This window comes from Poeciliopsis prolifica, unplaced genomic scaffold, assembly GCF_027474105.1.
Source record: "Poeciliopsis prolifica strain line A6 unplaced genomic scaffold, Auburn_PproV2 SCAFFOLD041, whole genome shotgun sequence".
NCBI classification, from domain to species: Eukaryota; Metazoa; Chordata; class Actinopteri; order Cyprinodontiformes; family Poeciliidae; genus Poeciliopsis; species Poeciliopsis prolifica.
In genome coordinates, this window is record NW_026562416.1 from 3,016,253 (window position 1) to 3,043,703 (window position 27,451).

The following is a 27,451-nucleotide window of genomic DNA, read 5'->3' on the forward strand; positions in this document are numbered from 1 at the left end:
TGATCTCAGAAACTAGAGGCAGATTTACAACCAAGTGAAAAAAAATATAAAAACAGGAAGCAGAGCAGAGATGGTAGAGAAATCCAAACAATACTCATGAGACAAAGGAAGCTAAACAGACAGGAAATAAAGTTCATACTGGTCTTTACAAACCTGTACATAAGGTGAACAGAGAAGCTGGTGATCAAAGAAAGATAAGATGTAGTTAAGAAGTATATCAGTGAGGAGTCGGGTCCAGCTTGTGGACTTTTATAACATGTAGGGGATGAGAAAGACAAATTGTCAAGAGCAACTGAGAAAAACAAATCATTTTCACTTTCATAAACTTCCTGCAGACAAACTATTTCTGCTGTATTCGCTGTTATTAAGCACAAAACCTGGATCTCGACTGTCGGCACTCATTTGTATGTGTTTTACAGTTTGTGTGTGCGTGTGCATGTGTGCGTGTGCATGTGTGCGTGTGCGTGTGGGCGTGTGTGTGTGTGTGTGTGTGTGTGTGCATGTGGGCGTGTGTTTTATGCTTTAGTGTCAACAGAAGGACCTTTGGTAACTGCAACTCAATTTATAGTCCAAAGGTGTGAGCAGATCTGAGTTACAGTTCATCCAGTAACTCATAAACTCACATTGATAAACTGAAAACAAACATCAGTTAAAATGGGAAACTAGAGAAAACTACAGGAAAACAGAGACACGCTAATAATAACAGGCAAAGCATTATAGTGCTACTAATGTTCACATGTTCCTCTTCTGCTTGCATTGCTGTTAATAACTTTTAGTAATTATAATGTGTAAAGCATAAATTAATTGTTTAGGTTTTTTAGCAGGCTATAACTTATAAAGGTTTGTAGAGTCAACATGTGGGCCTCATTTTCCTATCCAAATTGTTTTCTAGCCAGTATTATTATTATTATGTTCAAACCAAACAGAAATTAAACCAAAATAACTCTTCCTCCAACATTTATGATAAAGAAAAAAAAGGAAAGATCCCCAAATTTGTGATAATGTCATCTTCTTCTAGCTTTAGTCCAAACATCAGAACTCAGTCAGGATTCACCATCATTACCATCATTAAAACATCACCAGGTTGTATAACCAGGTGAGTGACGTTGACGACCTGCGTTCTCTCATTGGTTCCTTGGAAAGGTGAACTTTACGTTCCCAACTCTTCATCCATCTTTCCAGAGTTTCTTCAGAAGGGAAGAGGAGAGAAGTTATAAATGATAAAAATGTAGTTGTGAAAAGGCTAAAATGAGAATCTGGTCTATTTTCCTGGTTTTTCAGGGAATACAAAGCACAATATCAGGTGAGTCAGAAATAAATACATTTAGCTTCACAACTTGTACAGTTTTGAGATGTGTGTCTAATATTTAACTCTGAGAAAAATGATTGTTTCTAAATAAAAACACTTTCTTAAACAGTTTTCTTTAAAAATCAAATTAATTTTAATCGAATGTAATATGTTTATTTATTTAAGATTAGTCAATGCATAAAGTTTTTTTTTTCCAAAATAGAAGCATTTCGCTCTGCTGCACCATGGTCATTATATGTGTAATAAACTCTAATGAGTTTACCAGTCTATATTGTTGTGGAGAGAAAAGTTTCAGTAGAAAGATTTATTCTCTCCGGTTCTGTTCTGCTGCGATTCTACGCAACATTTATGGTCCAGAGAGATAAACTCGTGGTGCTTTTAAGTACACCTTGACCCTAAGGTTAACGGTTTATTAAGCCAAAGCTCTAATAAACACTTCCTGAATAACACCTGATGATATTCAAGTTATTTCATATGTATCAAACTAATATTTGATTTCTATTTTTAGCTCACTTTTTATTTCTGTAAGTTAGCAAAGGTACCAATCTATATATTTGGTATATCAAATATATAAAAACTGGTTGTTTTTCCTGACTGCCACCAGCAGTTTGCTATGATGGGAATAAAGATCATTCAGACGTGATCCTCACATTCAAGTCCGGAGAATGGAAATGATACTTTGCAAAGACTGGAACGCTGATCGAGCATTTGCAGATTTCTTTCAGTTCTAAAATATAATTTATAATTTTATTTCTAAAATTAAGAATTTCTAGGACATGTTTTGATGTGAAGGCAGGAAGATTTCCTTCCCCAAAACAAGAAAACGATATTTTATTTCCCACCATTTAGATTCTAGTTTTATAAAAGAAAAAAGTCAAAAGATTTGGATTTAGTTTTGCTGAAATGTTTTTGACTGTAGAAAATCTAATTGAAATACTTCACCATAATCTTACAAAATCCACTTAAAAATCCACAAATGAGGCATAAATGTGTTAAAAAGACACAAATTCACAATACATATTGGCTTAGTGATCAATGTTTTGTTTGCTCTTATCATTTGTTTTTATTTAGTCCCAGTTAAAATATGAACTTTTACACTTCATTTGAAATGCTGGTAACAAAATGAAACCAGCTCTAATGTCAAAGGTCAAATAGTGTTGAGTTACTTTAACTTTGGTCAAGATTAAATAGAAAAGAAAAGTTTTATTATTCATGAATGAAAATATGATTTAAAATAATGAAAATAGTTCAGTAACTGTTGCAGCATAACCTGAACAGGGTATCTACATTAATGTTGATAAATTAAATGTATTGATTTCATTTTAAAATCTAGATATTATTTCATAATTTAATTGAATATTTCATAGTTCATGTGGTGAAACATGTATATTTATGTATTAATATATAAGTAAAAAGAAAAACAAAGATATATGAAATATGTCTTTTGTTGACACTAAGCTGAAAAAATATGAAGCTCAATTAAATTATAAAACATAACCCTAACCCTCCTATTATTTCATAATTTTGAAATTATTGATTGAATAGGAATATTGATTTATTTACTGGGCCATCAATGCTTTTTAATTCTGTCAGTTTTGGTCCTGAATAAAAGCCCTGATATTAATCCTAGAGAATATTTGTGGGCAGATCTGAAAGACGGGTCCAGGTTTAAATGGCAGCCTTTAAACCCGACTGAGGTTCTGTCAGGCCCGATGGGCCAGAACTAAAGATGGTGAGAAGCTTTTCAAAGGAAACTTAAAACAGTACAAGTCACACATTTTAGAGGTAACATTACCAAATACTGGGAGGATTTACTGTTCCTCTCTTTCCCTGCAGATCCAACACTGGTTTTGTTTGTATTTGTGTGTAAATCTGAAAATTGAAATCACAATATTATGTTACTTTGCAGGGCGTCATTTTCTGCAGTATATTTATACTGCGTCATCTGGAATCGATAACTTTCCAGAGTTTGTGGCTGTTGGTCTGGTTGATGGAAACCAGTTCATGTATTATGACAGCAGCAATAAGACAGCGATCCCCAAACAGGACTGGATGAAGAATGTCACAGACGATGATCCGCAGTACTGGGACTTTCAAACACATGAGTTATATGAAACCCAGATGTCCTTCATAAACAGCACTGAAGTTGCAAAGCAACGATTCAACCAAACTGGAGGTTTGTCAGGATATTTCACTGCTTTATGCTGCTGGGCTTCATGTCTCACAAGGTTTCAGTTGTTTTATTTTATCAGGAGTGAAATTAAAACCTTAAGGCTGCAACACACCCTGGTTATTTATACTAAAACTGAAAATGTGTTTCTCTTGTTAAACATAAGAAAAGGCACTCAAAGAAAATGCAAACGTACATTGATTATAAGATTTCTTATAATTTAGATGTTTTCATTTCTGTAACATTTGCTGTAAATATAGCTAGGCCTGTCTCGATAAACGATAAATCAATTAAACACACAATAAATTAAAATTATTGACCTCATTTCAATTATCGGCTATATCGTTTCTTCCTGTCTTTTTCTCTTTCTGTTGATGACTGAATGAATATTATCGTTTATCGCAATAATTAGACGATTAATCGCTCGGCAAAATTTGTATCGTGACAGGCCTAAATTTAGCTTTTAAACTCATGAGAGAAACAAACTTGCTTGCTCTCTGACTCTCTGCTCTTTCTCCTATGAAGCAACATTCACACAGTCACTGAAACTTTTACTGTGTTTCTGTTTCTCAGGTGTTCATATCTTCCAGAATATGTATGGCTGTGAGTTTGATGATGAATATGAAGATGTTCAAGGTTGGGAAAACTTTGGTTATGATGGAGAGGACTTCATTGCATTTGACCTGAAATCAGAGAGATGGTCTGCTCCAGTACATCAGGCTTTAATCACCAAAAACAAATGGGACGACGACAAAACGAAGGTGGAAAAGACAAAGAACTACATCACCCAAACTTGTCCTGATTGGCTGAAAAAGTATTTGGAGTATGGGAAGAACTCTCTGCTGAAAATGGGTAGAACAGTTTTCTGCACATTTTTAAATCAATTTTATAGTTTTTGTTTAATCAGTTTTTTATAGCATGCTTCTACATTTCACAATTTTTCTCTGTTTTTGGTCCATTCTCTCTAAGATTGTGTTTTGGTCTTTATTTGTGTTTTCATGCATTTTCAGCTCTAAATCCTAAAAATTTTCTAGAAATTAGAAAATAAGTTTTCAAGTCCAGGATTATGAGGACTTCCTTTTTCATCAAGCTTGACTGTTGTTGTCTTTTTTATGTGTATATACTCTTCTCTATTTTTGATTTTTGTAAAAACAGGAATAGAATGAACTGCGTTATTCAAAATAGGTGTTTGAGTCACAGGAATATTTCTATTTTTCTCCTCAGATGTTCCCTCAGTGTCTTTCCTCCAGACGTCTCCATCCTCTCCGGTCCGCTGCTTCGCTACAGGTTTCTATCCCAGCAGAGCTGAGATGTTCTGGAGGAGAGATGAAGAGGAGATTCATGATGGTGTGAATAAAGGAGGCCCGCAGGCGGCCCGCCTTGGCCTCCTGCGGGCCGCCTGTGGCCCTGCTGCGGGCCACCTGCGGGCCTCCTTTGGGCCTCTTGCGGTCCGCCTACGGGCCACCTGCGGGCCGCCTGCGGGCCGCCTGCGGGCTGCCTGCGGGCCGCCTTTGGGCCTCCTGCGGGCCTCCTGCTGGCCGCCTGCTGGCCGCCTGCGGGCCGCCTTTGGGCCTCCTGCGGGCCTCCAACAAGCCGCCTGCGAGCCTCCTGCGGGCCGCCTGCTGGCCTCCTACGGGCCGCATGCTGGCCGCCTGCTGGCCGCCTGCTGGCCGCCTGCTGGCCTCCTACAGGCCGCATGCTGGCCGCCTGCTGGCCTCCTACGGGCCGCATGCTGGCCGCCTGCTGGCCTCCTACGGGCCGCCTGCGGGCCTCCTGCGGGCCTCCTGCGGGCCTCCTGCGGGCCGCCTGCTGGCCGCCTGCTGGCCGCCTGCTGGCCTCTTGCCGGCCGCCTGCGGGCCGCCCTTGGGCCTCCTGCGGGACTACTGCGGGCCTCCTGCGGGACTACTGCGGGCCACCTCCGGGCCTCCTGCGGGCCTCCTGAGGGCCTCCTACAAGCCGTCTGCGGGCCGGCTTTGGGCCTCCTGCGGGCCTCCTACAAGCCGCCTGCGGGCCGCCTGCTGGCCTCCTGCGGGCCTCCTGCGGGCCGCCTGCGGGCCGCCTGCTGGCCGCCTGCTGGCCGCCTGCGGGCCGCCTGCGGGCCGCCTGCTGGCCGCCTGCGGGCCGCCTGCGGGCCTCCTGCTGGCCGCCTGCTGGCCTCCTGCGGGCCGCCTGCGGGCCTCCTGCGGGACTACTGCGGGCCACCTGCGGGCCTCCTGCGGGCCTCCTACAAGCCGTCTGCGGGCCGCCTTTGGGCCTCCTGCGGGCCTCCTACAAGCCGCCTGCGGGCCGCCTGCGGGCCTCCTGCGGGCCGCATGCTGGCCGCCTGCTGGCCTCCTACGGGCCGCCTTTGGGCCTCCTGCGGGCCGCCTGGGGGCCTCCTGCGGGCCACCTGCGGGCCTCCTACGGGCCGCCTTTGGGCCTCCTGCGGGCCACCTGCGGGCCTCCTACGGGCCGCCTGCGGGCCTCCTGCGTGCCTCCTGCGGGCCGCCTGCGGGCCTCCTGCGGGCCGCCTGCTGGCCTCCTACGGGCCCCCTGCGTGCCACCAGCGGGCCGCATACTGGCCGCCTGCTGGCCTCCTACGGGCCGCCTGCGGGCCTCCTGCGGGCCGCCTGTGGCCCTGCTGCGGGCCACCTGCGGGCCTCCTTTGGGCCTCTTGCGGTCCGCCTACGGTCCTCCTGCGGGCCGCCTGCGGGCCGCCTGCTGGCCTCCTGCGGGCCGCCTTCGGGCCTCCTGCGGGCCGCCTGCTGGCCACCTGCTGGTCGCCTCCGGGCCTCCTGCGGGCCTCCTACAAGCCGCCTGCTGGCCTCCTGCGGGCCTCCTGCGGGCCTCCTGCGGGCCGCCTGCTGGCCGCCTGCGGGCCGCCTGCTGGCCTCCTGCTGGCCGCCTGCTGGCCGCCTGCGGGCCTCCTGCGGGCCTCCTGCTGGCCGCCTGCTGGCCGCCTGCGGGCCTCCTGCGGGCCTCTTGCGGGCCGCCTGCGGGCCGCCCTTGGGCCTCCTGCGGGACTACTGCGGGCCTCCTGCGGGCCTCCTGCGGTCCGCCTTTGGGCCTCCTACAAGCCGCCTGCGGGCCTCCTGCGGGCCTTCTGCGGGCCGCCTGCTGGCCGCCTGCGGGCCGCCTTCGGGCCTCCTGCGGGCCTCCTGCGGGCCTCCTACAAGCCGCCTGCGGGCCTCCTGCGGGCCGCCTGCTGGCCTCCTACGGGCCGCCTGCGGGCCGCCTGCGGGCCGCCTTTGGGCCTCCTGCGGGCCTCCTACAAGCCGCCTGCGGGCCTCCTGCGGGCCGCCTGCTGGCCTCCTACGGGCCGCCTGCGGGCCGCCTGCACTCAGAGACAAAGTTTCTTGTATTTACGCACAATTTTATGTGAATCATATATCAGAAAACCAATTTCATGCAAACTGATTTTAAGGGTCAACTATGTTATTACTCTGTAATAAATTAATAAAGTTGCATAATGTTTTTTTCAAAGATAAGCCATGCAAGTCTAAATACACATGGCCAGTACAATGAAATTGCAAATGGCTCATTAAATTAGTTATGGCTTTATGATTTTTCTATCATTTGATTTTTATTACATTTCACAGAAAACTTTATAAACGTGAATTAAACTCATTCACAAGTAAAACAAATTAGCAAAAATCTAAATATATATGTAAACACATATTAAATACATAACATATCAATTATGAGTCACTGAAGCCAAATTATTCTTCATTCAGTTTCACGGTACCAAATTAATATTCCAGCATTGATATTGTAAAACCAAACCTGTGTTTTTCTGAAGCGCTTTTATAAATAAACTAGTTTATTTCTGAATTTAAAATATAAAAACAAAGAAAAACAAAACATTGTGAGAAGAATCAGATGTGAAGCTGCTACCACCAGAGGGCGCACTTCACCACAGAAACTTACAGAGCTTTAAAATCATTCAGTATTTAATGGGACCAAATGTTGAAGCTAGACGGATGATAATTAAATTATTTTAATTAAAACTAGAAATTAATTCTTCCTGGTTTTACCAGGAAACTGAGACTAAAATGCAACTGAAAGTTTTATCAGTTTTAGAAATAAATGGCAGTAAAACATGAAAATGTCTCCATGTTGATGAAAACCATCAAAACGCGTCATTGTCTGACGTCATCACCTGATATAAAACAAAATAGTTTCATTTTCGATCACAACCCCAACAGGGAGATTTTACCTGGATTTAGGTGACGTCACCAGACAGAAAATGTTGCCATTGGTTCAGATTCAGGTTTCCGCCCCTTTTAGACTCCAGATAATAAAATCCTTCAGTGGAGAGAAATTCAGTCTGTAATGGTGAAGATCCGAGTTGGATCTGCATGACGGACAAAATGATCCGTTTGGGGTTTTTGCTTCTCCTGGGAATCTGCAGCTCTGAAGCTGGTAAGTTAGAATAATATTTATAAATTATTATTGTATAAGTGACAATTTATTAATCTAGTAAAGCTTAATGTGGAGATTAATAACCAAACAATTAGATAAACTTAAATAAATGTCCCAAACATATTTAACATTTAGACATTTCATTTGGAAAAAAGATTTTAAATTAATTTAAAAACATTTGTTTTCTCTTTAGTTAGTATTTAATAAACTGAACATTTTTTACCAAACGATGCAGGAAAGTCAGAAATATGTTAATATGGAGCAAAAACCATTAAAATATGAGATTTAATCACAAATACATTATTTAGTTTAACTTAGGATCTTTGTACCTCATTTGATGTTGGACAGTTTTTATTTATTTTCTTATTTCTGTCAACAATGACAAGAATTTTCTTTCTGTTTCACCATCAGTTCATTTTTCACCATAAAACATAATTAATAAAATCCAGGCTGAATGTGATGTTAATTTGAATAAATATTAAATGAAACACAGCTTCAAAATAATAATGAGAGAAACTGGAAAAAAACTGAAATGTTTTTAAAATTCAAACTATAATTAAACAGTAAAACAATTTAATAGCACATTTATGCAACATATTGATAAATCCTAAATTAAGTATCTTTTTATAATTTTATGTTGGTCTATAATTTTAATAAATAAACGCAAAGCAAAGCTGCTGTTTAAAATAAAATATAAATAGTTTTATAACATAAAACTGATTATAATAAATATATGAAAAATAAAATGTTTTGTGTTTATTAAATTCAACCTCAAAAATCATCAAAGTAATAAAAAACTTTTTAATCTTTTTAATGTTAAGATTGAATGTTATTATTATAATTGATAAAGTTTCTATTTGACTTGTAGAAAATGTTTTAATATTGTGTTAATTTATAAATTCTTAAATGTCATTGTCTTTTTCCAGTTTCTCATTCTCTGAAGTATTTCTACACCTCGTCCTCTCAAGTCCCAAACTTCCCAGAGCATGTGGAGGTTGCGATGGTTGATGATGTTCAGATGGTTTATTATGACAGCAACACACGGAGAGCCGAACCAAAACAGGACTGGATGAGGGAGAACATGGATCAGCAGTACTGGAAGACAGAGACTCAAGTAGCTCAGGGCGAACAGAAGAGCTTCAAAGCCGACATTGAAATTGCGAAGCAACGTTTCAACCAAACTGGAGGTTTGTGTTAATTTAATCATTTATTGATCATTTTGTTGTTGCTTATGGGAAGTAGGACACACACACACACACACACACACACACACACACCACACACACACACACAAAAAGAGACTTTTTGAGAATATGAATTAAAATTAAATTAACTGATTGATGTAACTTTTCTTTTGCTAACTATTATAATCACTTATGTCATTTTACAAAGATATTAATTTACATTAATTAACAAAAAAAAGTCCAATAAATTATTATGAAGACTCAAACTGAGAAAGTTTAAAACAATAGTTTTATTATTGTTGTTGAAAAGATGGAGTCTCTATTCTCTACATTATGTTCTATATTTTCTGTTTAATTGTATTTATCATGGATAAAGTTCTTCTGCGTTAACCAGGTTTAAAATGGTTCAAATCCCTGAAAAACTAAAGCGTCTCTATTCCCAGGGGCGGTTCTAGGGTTGATGGGTGTCGGGGGCTCAGGCCCCAAAGCTGAGGGAAGCTGTTCGCTGCAGGATGAAACATTTTCAGACTAAATGTCTTATAAATAATTTAAAGTCATTTATAAAACATTTCTAAGAACCTGAATGTTTGATCCAGTTTAAATTCTCCCTCTTTCTCTGGAAAAGTTGTTGAGCCTTTTTTCCTAAATGTTTAAAGTTTTTATGGTCAAAACAACTTTAAGTAACTAGAAAATGAAACGATTCCTGGAGTGATTCTGGTTCCTTGATTATTAAACTTCCTGGAGGAAAATGTTTCTTCCTGGAAGCTTCGTTAAGTTATATTTTATTATTTAAGGCGCCGAGTTCCTGCCGGGTCGTTACTTGTGCTGCACATCGTTCTCATTTCTGCCTGAGCTGCTGACTAAAGCTAAGTGTTAGCAGCATAACGTCCAGTTTTCCAGTTCGGCTGGGAGGATTTTATTGATTGATGATAATATCTGGGTCTTTGTTCGGGGATCAATAAGCATCTTTAAAATAACGATGCCTGGAGTTGGGCAGCTTTTCTCCTGCAGGAGCTGCAGGTGTATTTATCCAGGTGAGCAGGTCGACTGAACGCTGCAGGCGGCTCTGCATCAGATAATTACCGTAAATGTTGCTTTACGGACCAACAGGAAATGAATTTATTTCATCCTGGTCTCAGTAAATGTGAAGCTCATCATGGCGCCACGGAGCTGGTTGATGTTTCTGTCTGATGAACGAAGGAGTCGAATCCCGTCGCTGACATGAACACATGAATGTCTGGGCAAGGTCAAAGGTCATCTATCAAACTGACTGGAGATCAATACATAAGGAAAAGCTGAAGCATTTTTTATAAGCGTATTTGTGAGCCTGACTCTTTATTATTGGATTGAATATAATTTCAGATTCTTGTAACTTTTCTTCAGGTTAACTTGGAAATCGAGCTTTTATTGTTACGAGTTAATTTAATAAACTACAGAAAGTTTATAGTTAGAAAAACTCAAAAGTGAAAAATTGGACTGATGTTGATATTCAGTAGTAAAACTGCTGTTATGTTAGATTTACCAAAGTTTTATTTGATCTGTTTTTATCTGATCACTCGTCAGAATAATCGATCGATTACTAAAATATTTGCTTCCAGCAGCCCGACTAGAAAATACACCATGATATAAAAGCATGTTTGTCTGTTTTGCTCTGCAGGTTTTAGTTGTAGGAAATGAAATGTTTTGGCTCCAACATGAGATAATAAATGTTCAGATGCTGCAGTTTGATCAGCAGCAGCAGAGAAACGTCTGAAGTTTCTTCAGTTTCTGATCAAAACAGGAAACTAACAACCATCTCAGCATTTAGACTCTGAAACCTTTAAAATGTTTTATTAAATCATGTTTTCTGAAAACCTGGTCGAGTCTCCAAACAGAGACGTGAATGTGGATCCGACCAGAACCAGAACCGATCAGTGGTTTGAAAAATAAAGTAAAGAAAAAAGCAGAAAAACTTCAGAGGAAATTTGATGTTTTTAATTTAAACTCTGATGAAAACAGAAAACAGTAAAAATCTTCCAGGTTTTTAGATTTTAGATTTTGGATCATTTAAATATTTACTGAATAAAAATCGTTTTTGCTGAAGCGTTTTCATCCAGACCAACAGAACCAGAACCGGTCAGATCCCTGGTTCTATCCTGACTCTGGTTCCTCAAGGTAGATGATCTGGGTCCGACCAGAACCAGAACCGGTCAGATGAGTTTGTCTGGACTCTCCTCAGTCCAGACTGAAGTTCTGCTGCTGGACTCATCCTGATCCAAACTGGGAGAGGAACTGGACCTGCTGGTTCTCCTCTCCACTCACCAGTCGGCCCAGACTGAGTTACTGGTTTGTTCCCAGTTTGGTTCTGGTTCTGCTGGCCGTAAAGCAGCAGTTGGATCCTCCAGAACCAGAGTTTGGTTCTGGAGCTGCAGCTTTAGAGTGACCCCCACCTGTTTCTGAGCCGACGTCCCTGCAGAGATCGGACCTGCAGCTGAAAGTCTGAGAGCCTCAGAGGAAGAGGAAGGTTCTGACCCGATGAAGGTTCTGAGGAGGTCCAACTGCTGTGATGTTGGAGGAAGAACCGGGTCGATCCGGGTCAGCGGGTCCGGAGTCTTCATCAGAGGTCGCCACGTGTTGCCATGGAAACACATTCTGACCCTCTGATTGGCTGAGAGGGGAACCTTCAGCCTGACCCGGTACCAGACAGAACCCGGTTCTGCTGCTAGCGTCTGGAGACCAGAACCGCTGCAGAGTTCTGCCTCAGCGGTTCTGTTCACCTCACACACTTTCCCACCACAACTTGAACAGAACCGCCCACAGGAACCCGCTCCATCAGAACCGGGTTCTGGACCGAGCCGGGCCCAGTAGGACGGCTGTCAGCCGTGTGTCTCAGAGGAAATGGGTTTAAATCATTAACAGACAGAACATCAGTAGAACCGACCCGATCGGACCGAGCAGAACTTTACTGAACAGAACCCAGTTTGTTTGGTCCATAAATAAAAAGTAAAACTGCAGATTAGATTAAATCAGATTAAAACGACTCATCAGGAATATCAATGATCTGATTATTGGTGAATTATTGATCATTAAATATCTATTGATTGTTACCATGACATCAGAGAGAAATATAATCTTTAATCAATAAAACTTTAAATATTTGTTAAAAATAAAACGATGAGCCGATAAATCCATTATTGATCAATAAAACCTAAAATCTGATATTTGTTGATTTATTGACATCAGAAAGTTTCCCTGAAGAAAAAAGTTCTGCGGTTCTAAATGTGAGCAGCGCAATCGGACCTGCTGGCCCGGTTCCTGCTGGCCCGGTTCTTGCTGCGGCTCCGACCCTTATGGGTTTCCATGGCAACTTTTAACCAAACTGGGGAAAGAAAGGTCCGAATCTGTTCTGGTTCTGGTTCAATTCAGAGATGTAAAAACTGAGAGGCAACATGACCCGGTTAAACCCGGTTCAGTCTCTCATTCCAGCTGCTGGTTTATTGTGGATCAGAACCGACCAGTGAAGCAGCAGAACCAGAACTTCGTTAAAGACGCAGCTTCTCCTCCGTCTGTCCAGAAACGGACAGAAACGGGTCGGGAGAGACGAGTTGGACCTTCTGGTGCCGCAGCAGAACCATCAGGTCACATGACAGGAACCAGAGAGGAACGTAGAACCCAGGCCCGGTTCTGCTCTCAGTCGCTGTGAAACACAGGAAGACGGGAGGAACCGGGTCCAGCAGAACTTCCTCCATCCAGTCAGTCAGCAGAGCAATGAATCAATCAGAACTTTGACCCACTGGAAGCAGCTTCTGCTCCAGAACCAGCAGATTGGATCAGTGAACCGGGTCAGACAGGCTGACCCGGTTCAGCTTCTCTCTGACTCTTTGTTCAGCAGCAGATCAGACTGTCAGACTGATTGATCACAATCATGTTTTATCCAATCAGGTTTCCTCTGATCAGCAGGAAAACCTTCATGTTCATCTGCTGGTTCTGATTCAGCTGCTTTCTAGAGAAGAAGCTTCTGGGTCGGTGGTTCTGGTCGGAGTGAGGAGTTCTGTGTGTTTGTTTCCATGTGTGGAGTCTCTCCAGAACCTCAGAGCAAACAGAACCAAACTGAGGAGGAGAAACACAGAAATGGAGCAAAATGAAGATCAGAAACTTTAGAGACGAGAGGAAAGAAAGAAAATCAGAGAAACTGATGAGAGACAAAGAGGAGAAACGATCGGTTCTGATTATCACAAGAAACAATCTGCAGACTGGAGCTGCAGAGAGAGAGAAGAGAAACAGCAGAGGAAGTTTCATGTTTAGTGGATTAAATAAACTTACACTATGTCAAAAAGTAGGAAACAGAACAAATGTATTATGATTATTATTTTGGACAATATTGAGTTATATTCACCAAACTTTCACTCTGTGCAGCTAATTAATAATTATCTATTAGATACTTTCCTTCTATCCTTTGACTTTCCATAGGAAATTTAAAAGAAATCCAGTCTGTAAGAAACAAGGTGATTCATATTGTCAAAATAATCAAAACATATAAGTGCATAAATTAAGTGGTATGATAAGAAATTATTTACAGAAGGCTCAAAAAAATAACACAAGTTTTAGTAATTTGAAAACAGATTTGCACTATTTGTATGTCAGTTATTGTCAGGTGACTTAATCTTCACTGAAGGTTTCTTAAAAGGTTTCTCATTAGTAGTGACTAGCATTGAAGTTATAATCCAGAGGCACAAACATTCTGTTCTCAAAATATTTCAAATTAGATATTAAAGCAAATTTAATGTTTGCTCCAGTAAAATGGAAAAATATCCAGTATAATGCTGACTCAGAGGTTTACTTTAGTTGTTTGTTCATGTCGTGTTAAATTAACTTCAAACTGTGGAATAAAATGTTATTTCCTTGTCAAAACATTATGTCCATTTTAATAAGAGCAACTGACTTTCTTTGATATCAATGTTATTAACTTTTGTCTTTCTGTTTGTCTCAGGAATTCACTTAGTGCAGAGAATGTATGGCTGTGAGTGGGACGATGAGACTGGAGAAATTAAAGGCTACGACCAGTATGGTTATGATGGAGAAGACTTTATAGCATTTGATCTGAAATCAGAATCCTGGACCGCACCAGTACCACAAGCTGTTAGCACCAAAAACAAGTGGGACCAAAATACAGGTTATAATGCAGGTAGTGTGAACTATCTAACCCAGATTTGTCCTGAGTGGCTGAAGAAATATTTGAACTATGGGAGAAACTCTCTGATGAGAACAGGTACAGTCACATTACCTGACTTTTCTTTTTTTCAATCTCTTAATGGTTTTTTGTTCTTTACACTCTTTCTTTTTCATTTGTGTTTATTAACCCATGTTTGATTTATATTGGTCGCTCATGTTTGTTTGAATCTATTTAATTTGTATTTTTCCCAAATTATCTTTGACTTTATTCTACCTTTTATTTAAGTGAACAGCTGTCTAACTTTTCTGTCCCAAATCTCCAGTTCCATATAAACAGTGTGAATGTTTCCCTCTTTTCATCCCCAGTTCCTCCATCAGTGTCTCTCCTCCAGAAGTCGTCCTCCTCTCCAGTCAGTTGCCACGCTACTGGTTTTTACCCCAACAGGGCAGAAATGCTTTGGAGGAAAGATGGAGTAGAGATTCATGAAGGTGTGGAGAAAAGAGAGATTATTCCCAACAACGATGGGACCTTCCAGATGAGTGTTGAGCTGAAACTTTCCTCATCTGAAGACTGGACAAAGTACGACTGTGTGTTTCAGCTCTCAGGTGTTGAAGAAGATCTGGTCACCCGACTGGACAAAGCAAACATCAAGACTAATGCAGGTAAGACTTTAGCATGAAGTCATGGACTTAAAGAACAATGCAGTTTATATTAGTTTGTATACATTTGTTGAAACTGCTCTATTTATCACCATACATTGATATTTTATTGGGAAACATAACAATATAGTGATCTCCAAATGTTCTGCTTTTTATTATTTGTTGAAAACATTGGATCTTAAAAAGTCTTAAATTTACTAATCTAAATTTAAGGCTGTGAAAAGTCTTAAAACCTACAATTTTTTCATATTATGTCTTAAATTACATCTATTTAATCTCAGATTTATTTGCTTAATTGATGTACTGAAAAGAACTGAACTAAAGATAGATTCTTAAAACAGAAATTGAGAATTTACTGCTGTTCAGGTTTAACAACCAATCATGGGATACTTATTACAAAGTTCCCACAGTACAAATAGGAACAAAAATTTTACATTTTAACATGCCATTAATCGTAAGAGTGCTGATGTGAACCAAGTTTATTGAACTCCGAAACAGTGACACAATGTATGACTAAGTCTATATATAACTGAGCTACAGTTGTCCTTAAAAAGCTGAATTCAAAGGTTTGGCTATGTACTGTTTTTTTCTTAAAGAGGAAATAAGATTTAGGGTTTTTTTTTTTTTTACATAAAGGAATCCAAAAATATTTTTTAATCTGGTTTTATTTATATTAATTGGGACATGAAGATTATTTATATCAGTCAGATGGTTCTTTTACAGAATACACCCACTGATTGATGAACTCTTTTAAGATAATATTTATGCTACATTTTGCTCACAGATACATATTTATAAAGCTCAGAAAGTGTCAGCATCAGCGTATTGTTGTCATGACTAGTGATGCACCAATATGGAAATTTGAGCTGACATCAATATACAGTATTAATATTGCTGTCATGGCTGATATTTACCAGTATTATTTTTAGACATCCTGAAAAAAAACAACCCTGCAGACTTCACCACTTTGCTTCAGTTAAATTCCCCACAATCCTTTGCTTCATCACTGTCACATGACCCACCTCCTCCCCCATAGTAAGAACATGAAAACAATTGATGATTAATAGTTTTATTGTCACACCAGTAATTTAAAAACTGAATATTGACCTAAACCGATGTTTGTGCCGATATATCATCCATCAAGTAATTACATTGTCAATATAACATGTTTGAAAACATTTAAAAAATATATTTATGAGAAGATACTTGTATCAGAACCAGTAACAGTAAAAGCTCAGTGATTTAGTTGAATATGTTATCCTTTGTTTTTAAAACTGAGTGTGGTCAAATCACTAAAGCAACTTAACAGAAACTTAATTTGTTGAAAAGTGGCAAGAAGAACAACAACGCTCCGTTTTAAAACGTGAGGGAAGTAGGCCTGTCGCGATAAACGATAAGTCAATTAATCGCACGATAAGTTAAAACTATCAACCTCATTTTAATTATCGGCTATATCGTGTCATCTCTTACTGTTGATGACACTGAATGAAAAAAGGCTCAACTCCGGTGCTCTCCACTGACCCTCTTTTCCTTATTTCCTTAGTGTAATGCCCAGTGCGCCCTGCACGATGTTATGTCGCGGATTGTCGGCCCATTATCAAAACCTGAGAGACACATTAGCCGACAGAAGCCTAGCTAACGGTTCGATTGAAACCGTGTTGTGTCCAACAATGGACACAAAATAATAAGTACAGTTCACTAGTTTTGAAACCAGGCATTAATCAATTCCTTACTACAATCTACTGCAATGCATGTGTGTCAGTCTGACTGAATGAAAATCATTATAACCTATTTATGTCACGTTAACGAAGAACAGATGAAAAATTACCAGGTTTTCTGGTAGAAATTTCGCTCCAACTCCTCCCCGAGTTATTTATACTTTCTTTGCACGAACTGTTGAATAAACATTAGTGTTGTTTCCGATGTCTGCTGGACTTCGGGTTGCACCGTGTCAGCTGTTCAGGATTCCCTCCGTGTTTCCCCTCAGAAAGCACGAGGAGAATCTGCGCTTTCTGATTGGCTACTGGTCACATTCAACAGGTTGCGTCATTCTCCCAGTCTGGATAAATCCTTGATTTAGATCAGAGCAGCACAACGACCTACCGTAACACACAAGGGACAATCTCAGAACGAAGAACGTTCAAGATTGTCGTTTGGAGTAAAAAAATCCTGTAGTTTGAACTATTGCATCAGGCAGTCGGATTCTTCTCTATTTAAATCTAATTATTACTGAAGGGCAATATACAATACAGACTTCATAATCTGCACTCTTTTGGTTGAATGCAGTATTTATTTCCACTTTGGCTTTATGTTGTTTAGTTTTATTCAAGTACATTTATTGTTAATGGAGACTGAGAATCTATTTTATTTTTGGTTTTGGTTGTTTTATTTATTTTGTGTATCAGTCCCAGTGTTGAGTGTCTTTTGAAAGTAAAGTGTATCTATCTGTGGCAGGAAATTGCATGTATTATTACGTAATTTCCATTAAATCAATGTAAATAGGTCTTCAGACAATATTATCGTTTATCACAATAATTTTTGAGACAATTTATCGCCCAGCAAAATCTGTTATCGTGACAGGCCTAGAGGAAGTAAACCTGGTATTTGATAAGATTTCTCTCTCTAATCAGACAAATCGACAAAATCTCAGTTCATTTCAAATGTTACTGTCTTACTCAAAAACAAACAATGATATTTATATTGTTAAATACTCTTCTAATAGGGGTAAGAGAAAAGGTGATTAATGGTTGTCCCAATGATGCATCATATTATCTCAATTGCTTGTTTCTTTATTTTTTCCTGGCTAATTAATGAAAGTGAAAGGGAGTGGCAAAGTGACCTGGCAGAAAGTTTAGATTATCAGTGGCCACATTTTATTTTACACCTGTCTTAATATTTTGTTTTGTATTGAATTTAGTCCTATTGACAAGAAGAAACAAAAAGGAAAACACTTTGTTTCTGCTAAATTATTTATAAAACCCTTGCAAGAATAAAATGAAGTTCATCCTGAAGCAGATTAAAAGCCAAAGCTGCTGCAAAATGAAAAGCTTTTACATCTTTATTGCTTTTGCAACACCTTTTATGTCACGTCTCTATTCACTGCAACAAGATGTTTATTCTAAGTTTAATTCTCTCATATAAACTGATATTGTTTAAATGTTCACTCCTGACTAATAATTCAGAGCTTAGCACAACTTTTGCTGAATTTTACATTTAATTTTAGCATTACTTTCACTAAAATTGTTATTCATCTGAAGACTTATTTTCCCTCTATTTCATGTTTTCCCTATATGTTCTAATAATTAAGTTGATCTCAATAGTGTGAATTGTTTGGTTTCATATTCTTCAGTGTTCCCCATTGGAGCTGTTATTGGAGGTGTTATTGTGGGTGTTGCAGTTCTGGCTGCCATCATTGCTGGAGTCGTGTATTGGAGGAAAAACCCCAATGGTGAGCAACTAAAAATTGTTTTCATTTTACAGTCTGCTTTATTTTTATACTATTTGTCTTTATTGTGACTGGTTTTAATAGTGGTTTATATTTTTGATACGGCATGACATTTAATGATGTTATTGTGTCAATAGTTCACATGCAAAAATGTATTGCCTTTCATAAAAACAAAAATAATAAAAATGTTTTTTGTTGCAGGATTCACAAAGGCAAATTGTAAGTATTTAAATATTTTGGTTTGTAGTTTCCATGCAATACTGAAAACTGTTTCACATTATTATTTCTTTATTTTATTTTGTAGCTTCTGAGACTTCATCTTCCTCATCAGGAGATTCAAATCCTAAGAAAGTGAGTGAATTTATTACAAAACAGTCTTACAAACTGCTGCTGCTTCAGATTTAATTTCAGTTAATTATGTATTTTTTATCACTCAGAAAATTTATTTGGAAATATGGAAAAAACTGTGGATGCTGCTCTGCATTTTAAAATGAAACAATATATCTGTTCTCAACAGGTGAACAGCGAACAGGAGAAGATGATGATGGCAATGGGTTGAATGCACAAAGAATAAAGACTGGCAAAGATTGTTCATAAATTACATCAAGAAAATTGTAATCAGCTATCTGAAACTCAATCTTTCAATATGTATAAAAACTGTCTTTGGGAACTTTTCTGTTTTATCTACAGTTATGATTTAAGTTTTTTTTTTCTTCCTTTATTTTGGATTCATGCTTTAGTGCTTTAATTTGAGGTTTGATTGTATCAGTTAAATATTTTTGTTAATGCCTGAGTTGATTTTGAAGTTAAGTCATTAGATCACACACTTAGTATAGTTTGTCATTATGTATACACTCCTGATCAAAATCTTAAGGCCAGTCAAAAAATTGCAAGAATTAGCATTTTGCACTAATGAATCTTAAGAAGGTTCTAAGTAGAGCTTCACAATGTTAAAAGAAAACAATCAGTGCAAGAGACAAGAACATTTGAGCGGGGAATTTTCTGAAAACTGCATTTACACTCAAACATGATTTTTTCAGCTGATCAAAAGTTTAAGACCATAGTCTTTAAAAGCCAAAAGCTGTGCAAAAATCTGGATTCCATGTCATTTTCTGTGAAGTCTTTACACTGTCAAGACCTCCTGATGGCAAAAGCAAAAAAGTTCACTGACTTTGAACGTGGCAGTATTGTTGAGCTGCATAAGCAAGGCCTCTCACAACGTGCCATTGCTGCTGAGGTTGGACGCAGTAAGACAGTCATTTTGCATTTCTTAAATGATCCTGAGGGTTATGGAACAAAAAAGTCAAGTGGTAGACCCAAAAAAATTTCACCAGCTCTGAGCCGCAGGATCCGATTGGCTGTCCGTCAAGACACGGGACGATCCTCTACCCAAATTAAAGCCATTACTGGTGCCGACTGCAGCCCGATAACCATCAGACGGCATCTGCAAGGGAAGGGCTTCAGAAACAAAAAACGTCTTCAAAGGCCACGTCTTGTTCAACGCCACAGAATTGCCCGTTTGGACTTTGCAAGGGTACACTAAACATGGGACATTGAAAGGTGGAAGAAAGTTGTCTTCTCTGATGAGAAAAAATTTAACCTTGATGGTCCTGATGGCTTCCAACGTTACTGGCATGACAGAGAGATCCCACCTGAGATGTTTTCTACACGGCACAGTGGTGGGGGCGCCATCATGATTTGGGGTGCATTTTCCTTCAATGGAACAATGGAGCTTCAGGTTGTGCAGGGGCGTCAAACAGCAGCTGGCTATGTGGAGATGTTGCAGCAGGCATCCCTCATGACTGAGGGCCCTCGTCTGTGTGGTAATGATTGGGTTTTTCAACAAGACAATGCTGCAGTTCACAACGCCCGCCTGACAAAGGAGTTCTTCCAAGAGAATAGCATCACTCTTTTGGACCATCCTGCATGTTCCCCGGATCTAAACCCAATTGAGAACATTTGGGGATGGATGGCAAGGGAAGTTTACAAAAATGGACATCAGTTCCAGACAGTGGATGCCCTTCGTGAAGCCATCTTCAACACTTGGAGCAATGTTCCCACTAGCCTCCTGGAAACACTGGCATCAAGCATGCCTAAACGATTGTTTGAAGTCATCAACAAGAATGGTGGAGCTACTCATTACTGAGTCCTTTTTTTTGATACTTTGATTTCTCTTTTGGGGGGTTTTCGGGTTTTTTTGAGATATGGTCTTAAACTTTTGATCAGGTGGAAAAAATCATGTTTGAGAATAAATGCAGTTTTCAATTAATTCCCCGCTCAAAAGTTTTTGTCTTTTACGCTGATTTCTTCTTTTAACATTGTAAAGCTCTACTTAGAACCTTCTTAAGATCCAATAGTTCTAAATGCAAATTCTTGCAATTTTTTGACTGGTCTTAAGATTTTGATCAGGAGTGTATTTTAATGTAACTGTGGTAAATAAGGAGCAATCATCAATAACATTGGGATTTTTTGTTTGTTTTCCAGCAGGTAGATGTACAACAAGACATTTAAGTAAAGCTTCTTTGGGGATGTGTTTGATTACAATGGTTTGTTTCTTTGAAATGCTATTTTCAAAAAGGTTTAGTATGGGGTTGTTTAAGTTAATCATTGATATACATGACTGTCAGGTTAATTGGTCTCTCTAAATTCTCCCTTGGTGTGAGTGTGTGTGCGTGTGTGTGTTCATGGTTGTTTGTCTCATCTGTCTCTGTGTTGCTCTATGACAGACCAGCGATCTGTCCAGGTTGTACTGGAACGTTAGCTGAAGAGGCACCAGCACCTCCTGACCCCATTATGGACAAGGATGTTAGAAAATAGATGGATGGAGAAGAAAATCTTTATTTAATTCAGCTGTGATAAATTTGAACTGAAAGAAGTTTTGTTCTAGAACTGGAGTCTATTTTTGTAATTAATTTTTTTATTCATTATTTTTATTATTAATGAAGCGCTTCAGCAAAAACCTGATAAATTGGTTGCTGTAATCCTTAAATTATATTTAGATCTCTTTTGTATGTGCACACATAGCTTAAAACTTACAGCAGGATCCTGTACATTAGAGTTGAATTCAAACATTAAAATATGTTGTTAAAAGACAACTGAGAACATTTTGAAGCTTCAGTAAATCTGATAATTACAATTTGAGAAAAGAAACAAAATAAGGACTTAAACCAACCTAAATTCAACCTTCAAACTGTAATATTTGACTATGTTAAAATTTTGACTGGTTCCAAATTCTGACCATTTGTTTCTCTGTTTCATGTTTGAGTGAATGTTTGTGTGTTTTGTGTTTGATAAAAATTGTTTACTAGACTAAAATTAGTGAGTGTTTGATTACACAACTTAAGTTTCTAAAGGAATATTGCATGAGATGATTTGAGATCTTGATTTATTTTCTAGATGGTAATTTTTATTTTTGATATTTTGACAACCAAAATTATAGTTTGCTCTACGTGAATTTTAACAGTGTAAGGAGGAAGTCGGACTTCCTACAGTCGACCTATGAACTGTCTGACACCTCCTAGCTCCTCCCACCTCCTGGATTTGTTTCCACCTTTAGTTTCCAATAAATGCTCAATGTTATCACCCTTTTCTTTGGGTTTCACAGAGACTTGAGGAAGAAAGGAATGCTTTCTTCTATCTGCTGAATGAAACTATCCAATCATTCTGCTTTCCAGAATGATTAGTTATAAAATAATCGAGCAGACTAAAACATGATATTTTTATATTTAAATATTGAAAGTTAATAGAAATTGTTTTCTTTAGTTTGTAGAATGATAAGGAATGTATAAAAATTAATATTCATAATGACGAATAACAATTGTTAAGGAAACCAATACAAATTTTTAACTAAATTGTAGATTCTGATCTTTTCTCTTTACTTAAAAACAAAATAATCAACCTCAAAGCTTCTAAACCACATTAAGTTCTTTCTTTGAAAATCACTTAATGTATAAACCTAATGACTTAATGTTGCAGTGTTTATACAGTAACATTTTTGCCAGTCTGTCGCAGGGAAACGCAAACAGAACAAACAACCACACACACCTAGTGAGAATTTAGAAAGACCAATTAGCCTAACAGTCGTGTTTTTGGACTGTGGTAGGAACCGGAGGAATCCATGCATGCACAGGAAGAACATGCAAACTCCGTGCAGAAAGACCCCCGGCCGGGAATTGAACCCAGAACCTTCTTGCAGCAAGGCAGCAGAGCTACCAAGATAGATAGATAGATAGATAGATAGATAGATAGATAGATAGATAGATAGATAGATAGATAGATAGATAGATAGATAGATAGATAGATAGATAGATAGATAGATAGATAGATAGATAGATAGATAGATAGATAGATAGATAGATAGATAGATAGATAGATAGATAGATAGATAGATAGATAGATAGATAGATAGATAGATAGATAGATAGATAGATAGCATTTATTGTCATTGAACAGGATTCAACAAAATTTCTATTGCAACTCCCGTGCAAAAAGGCAAATATATACAATAAATAAAATAAACACACAATAATAATAATAACAATATATACAACTAAAATTAACTAAAGGCACTCAACCACACCAAGGAAGAAGCAGTAGGTCCAATTATGGCAAAGTGCAGAACAGTATGGCTGTGTGGGGGTGCACCACTGTCACACTGTGCAGCCCCTGTCACATAATATGTTATACAAAATTTTAAATTGATCAAATTAATTAAGAACAGGTTTGCTTCTGGAAAAATATGTAAAACTAAACTTAAAATTGGACTTTACAATACATTTAAACCATTACTAGACTGCCTTTAAGGAGTGCTGCAAAAAACAAAAGCTGATTCACCCATCTTTCTCAAATAAATATATTAAAAAGTTCTGTTTGCTGAAACATTTCTAACCATCATTGGATTTTTACAAAATGCTGCCAATCCTTAAAAATATGAATACATTTTAGTCTAATTAGAGTATTTTTGCATTATTTTTAGACAAGGTTAAAAACTTAAATGAACCTAAATTCAACTTTCATACTAGATTTAAATTGATTTCAACCTTTATACGGGTTTGATAGAGACGTGGATTGCTCCAAAACAAGAGGCTTTCAAGACCAAACATAAATGGGATCATGAAAAAAATAATCTTTATTAAGAATGTGTTGATTGGCTGAAGTATTTGAATCATTAGCGACTGAATAGGGGAATCCTTGTTGACGCGCCAGAATGCATTTAAGATGATTTATTTTTGTCAGTATTCAAGACAAAACAGTGGCCAAGCAGCATAAAAACAGATCTTTAGGAAAAACAGTGATTAAAGACAAAAATATACTAACTTAAGACAGTCAGCAAAAGTAAACCTTCCCCCATCACCTGTTCACTAAAGTCACCCCGGTGAGCAACAGGCGATCTATAATCACTAATAACACCATGTGATCCCGCGCTACGCCTGTCCACAATATTGCGGCCCCTAATTATTACATCATTACACGGTAATAATTACTCATACAAAACCATAACCTAAGACAGACACTACATCAAAACTCACATTGAGACAATACATTAAAATAGTCCATGAAAGAGATTTTCAAATAGTCAAACAGTCCTCTTTTTTTTATTTTCTTTTTTCAAAATAGTCCTTGTTGTCAATGTTGATTTAGATCTTTCATCTGTTCCACCTGAAGACTGGACAAAGTATGAATGTGTGTTTCATCTCTCTGGATTCAAGTGTGACATTGTCAACATACTGGAGAAATCAAAAATCAGGACCAACAAAGAAGGTGAGAATAAATTGAGAAGTGGGAAATGGTTTTGGAAAATAAGCTGTAGCGAGTTGGTGTCATAAATGAATGCAGAAATATGTACTTTTTTTTAATGTTTCCTTTATTGCAAGTCTTTTGATTTCTAGATTAGCATCACAAGTTCCTGTGTGTCACAGATCACATCAAATGTGAATCCAAGACAAAATAGATACATAATTATAGTAAGAGTAAATTACCAACAGGTAAGCAACATACATGAACTATGAATAGTCTTACTCATTGTCACTGTTAATTTTAGCACATGGATATTTAATATGCATATTTTTCTTTCTTTTTTTTCCACAGAAGAGCCAAATGTGCACACTGTCCCTTTAATCATAGCTGGTGTACTAGTATTGGTTTTAGTTGTTGTAGTTGGTGTTCTGGCTTGAAAGAATTATCACTTGAAAAAGGGTGAGAAATCAAATTTTGTTTGTGTGATTTTATATTTTAAGCTGAGCTAAAAATATACAGATACACACACACACACACACACCCCCCCCCCCCACACACACACACACATATATATATATATATATATATATATATATATATCCATATATATATATATCCATATATATATATATATATATATATGTGCACACGTTTTATTATTACAGGAAAAATAATAAAGCTCTTCTTCAGTTTTTAACATAGCAGCTCAAACTCTGCACTTTGGGTTTTTTTTACAGTCATCCATCGTCAATCTCGTGAGTAAAACATGTCTAAAATTCCCTATTCTACTTATTTAATAAAGAAACTAAAAATGTTTCCTTTCTACATTCTGCAGATCGTCCCTCAGTGTCTCTCTTCTCCAATCAGCTGCTTCGCTACGGGTCTCTACCCCAACAGAGCTGAAATGTTCTGGAGGAAAGATGGAGAGGAGATTCATGATGGTGTTGATAAAGGAGAGATTCTCCCCAACAATGATGGAACCTTCCAGATGAGCATTTATCTTGATCTCTCATCTGTCCCACCTGGAGACTGGACAAGATATGAATGTGTGTTTCAGCTCTCTGGTGTCAGAAATGACCTTACCACCAGACTGGAGAAAACCAAAATCCTGACTAATGAAGGTGAGAATAAAATGAAAAGGTTAGAGCATAAACTTTAATGTAGAAATGCTTTAGTTCTTGAATTTATTAGTGCAGACCTTTACATTTTTGTAGTAAAAAACTTTAAATTGTACTTCCATTGCAGTTTCACAATTAACCAATTTTCAGTAGAAACTTGACATTAAAATGAACATTCAGTCATATTTAATAAATTTTGTTGAAAGTTTCAGTTACTCAGTTTATGAAGTGAAACACATTTTCTAAGTAATTTACACATTTAATTCTGTTTTCAAACCTTTATTTCTCTAAATTATGTCAATTTTCTGCTTATAGCTAAACTACACATTTAAGATTAAAGTATTTCATCAAAGTAATAAAACATTTTTAACAGAAATGTGGTCTTTATTAAAAGTATGTTTAATACTTGCTTAAAGGTTATTTTCAAGAGGTACTTTTAATTTGACAAATGAATCTCATTGTAATATTTAATCTAGTCTATTGAATATGATGGTATTCCATAAAAAGAGTATAAAATAAATTAGCAACAGCAATTTGCTTTTATAAATGTAGATAATGATTCATAGTCTAAATATGGACACTGACTCATTGAAGATGTTCATTTTCAAGTGTTTCTTATTTTGTTCACAGTAAATTCATCCTTCAGGATCATCATCAGCATCATCATTGTACCAGCAGTGCTATTCTTTGCTGTGATTGAATTCATCCTTTACAAAAAGATAAAAACTGGTGAGAAATTAGTTGTTGTTTTTTTGTTGTCTTAAATTGTAGGTTTTGAGATGAGATGATAAAATACCACTGTTACATTAACATAAAATTCATTCATTTTGGTGAAAATGTAAAACTGACGTAATGAGAAAATAAATCTGAAACTTTTCACAGTCTGGAAGCAGAAACCAAACAAAGTTAAAATAAAGTTTTTGCTTTCATGTCTTAATGATGTTTAAGTTACAGATTCAACAGAGGTTTCCTGTTTGCAGGAATGACAACAAAAAACACAAATAAAATTGAATTAAAACCACAAGTAATTCCTGCTCATATCATTACAGCCTTAATGTCACAGATATTAAAGTGAATCTTCTCCAAAAAGAATGTTCACAGGACAGATTGAAGAAAAAAGTCACATAAAACTAATATTTTGTTTAAAAATGTATTGCAAATTTTGAATAGCTCAATGATTCCCTAAATGCCAGAAAATGTAACTATGACAAGAGACACTATCATATAGCAAATTATCACTAAATGCATTTCAAGTTTAATTAACAGGAACAAACTGAAGGATGTCAGGAAGTTTATGTACAAAATGCTCTAAAGTCTGTTCTACAAATCTGGTGAGGCATTTTGGAGTTTAAAAATGATGGCAGGATTTTAAAGGACAAGTAAAGCTTCCTTTATTTACTGGAGTAACAAAATGCTGCATTTGGTATTTAATAATGGAAACTCACCAATAGTCCCTGTATGACTATAATCTACAAATTTATAAAAAGGTGAAGTGGCTGTTGTGCAAATAATGACCAAAACTAAAACATGTATAAATCTGCAGCAATGCAATATAATAATAATAATAATAATAATAATAATAATAATAATAATAATAATAATAATAATAATAATAATAATAATAATAATAATAATAACCAGCATCTCAGAAATAAACAAGCCTTCTTATAGTTTATGGAAGATATTGAAAGATGTTTTTGGATATTTATTGAATGTATGTAAAATAGGGGAAGACAATCCTGGGCCACAGTAACTAATTGTTTTCAACATTGATAATTAATTTTATTTAACTTTATCTGGGGGGGAGAAACTACAGTGAAGCTGTTAAACATTTTCTATTCAGGGCTTGTTGAATGTATTTAATCACTTTACTACATTGTCATGTCACTGATGTTTTGATAAATCTGCAGAAAGTAACTTTTACAAAAGTATGTTTTTTACTTATTTATTATGTTGGAGAAATGGTGATATTATTCATCAAATATTCGTTATTCTCATATAATCTTATAGTATTATCTTTTCTTTATGCTTTTATTGTTTAATCTTATTATAGAATTAAGAATGTTTCTATATTGTTGATTTACTCTGAATCCTTTCTTAGAAGGCCTCACTGACGAAAAGCAGAGACAGTGTTTTTCCTGCAGGGTTATCTCTTGGTGGAAGAGCTCTGCTTCATTTGAGTTGCTGGATTGCTACAAAACTGTCACTGTGAAGATTCACTACATATTCTGTTAGACTTTGTGCCTGGAACGAGATTATCTAGTGCACGATATTTTG

The 27,451-nt window shown here is 37.8% G+C and overlaps 3 protein-coding genes across 3 annotated transcripts in view; 2 read left to right on the forward strand and 1 right to left on the reverse strand.

Annotated features, from left to right (window-relative positions):
- The window catches only part of LOC129375864 (tripartite motif-containing protein 16-like), a 198,407-nt gene that overhangs the window by 131,429 nt on the left and 39,527 nt on the right, over positions 1–27,451 (reverse strand). The gene's annotated exons all lie outside the window — the stretch shown is intronic.
- Positions 1,194–27,451, forward strand: part of LOC129375880 (H-2 class I histocompatibility antigen, Q9 alpha chain-like) — a 51,308-nt gene continuing 25,050 nt past the window's right edge. The window contains exon 1 of the mRNA XM_055055248.1: positions 1,194–1,303. Within this exon, the coding sequence (XP_054911223.1) occupies positions 1,249–1,303 (55 nt within the window). The 5' untranslated portion in view covers positions 1,194–1,248. The remainder of the gene's footprint in view (positions 1,304–27,451) is intronic.
- LOC129375872 (H-2 class I histocompatibility antigen, Q9 alpha chain-like) lies at positions 7,794–18,908 on the forward strand. Its single transcript, XM_055055242.1, has 8 exons — positions 7,794–7,880; positions 8,807–9,067; positions 14,034–14,312; positions 14,582–14,878; positions 18,225–18,323; positions 18,522–18,539; positions 18,625–18,671; positions 18,838–18,908. The coding sequence occupies exons 1-8, from the start codon at positions 7,817–7,819 to the stop codon at positions 18,877–18,879; spliced, it is 1,107 nt and encodes a 368-aa protein (XP_054911217.1). The 5' UTR covers positions 7,794–7,816; the 3' UTR covers positions 18,880–18,908.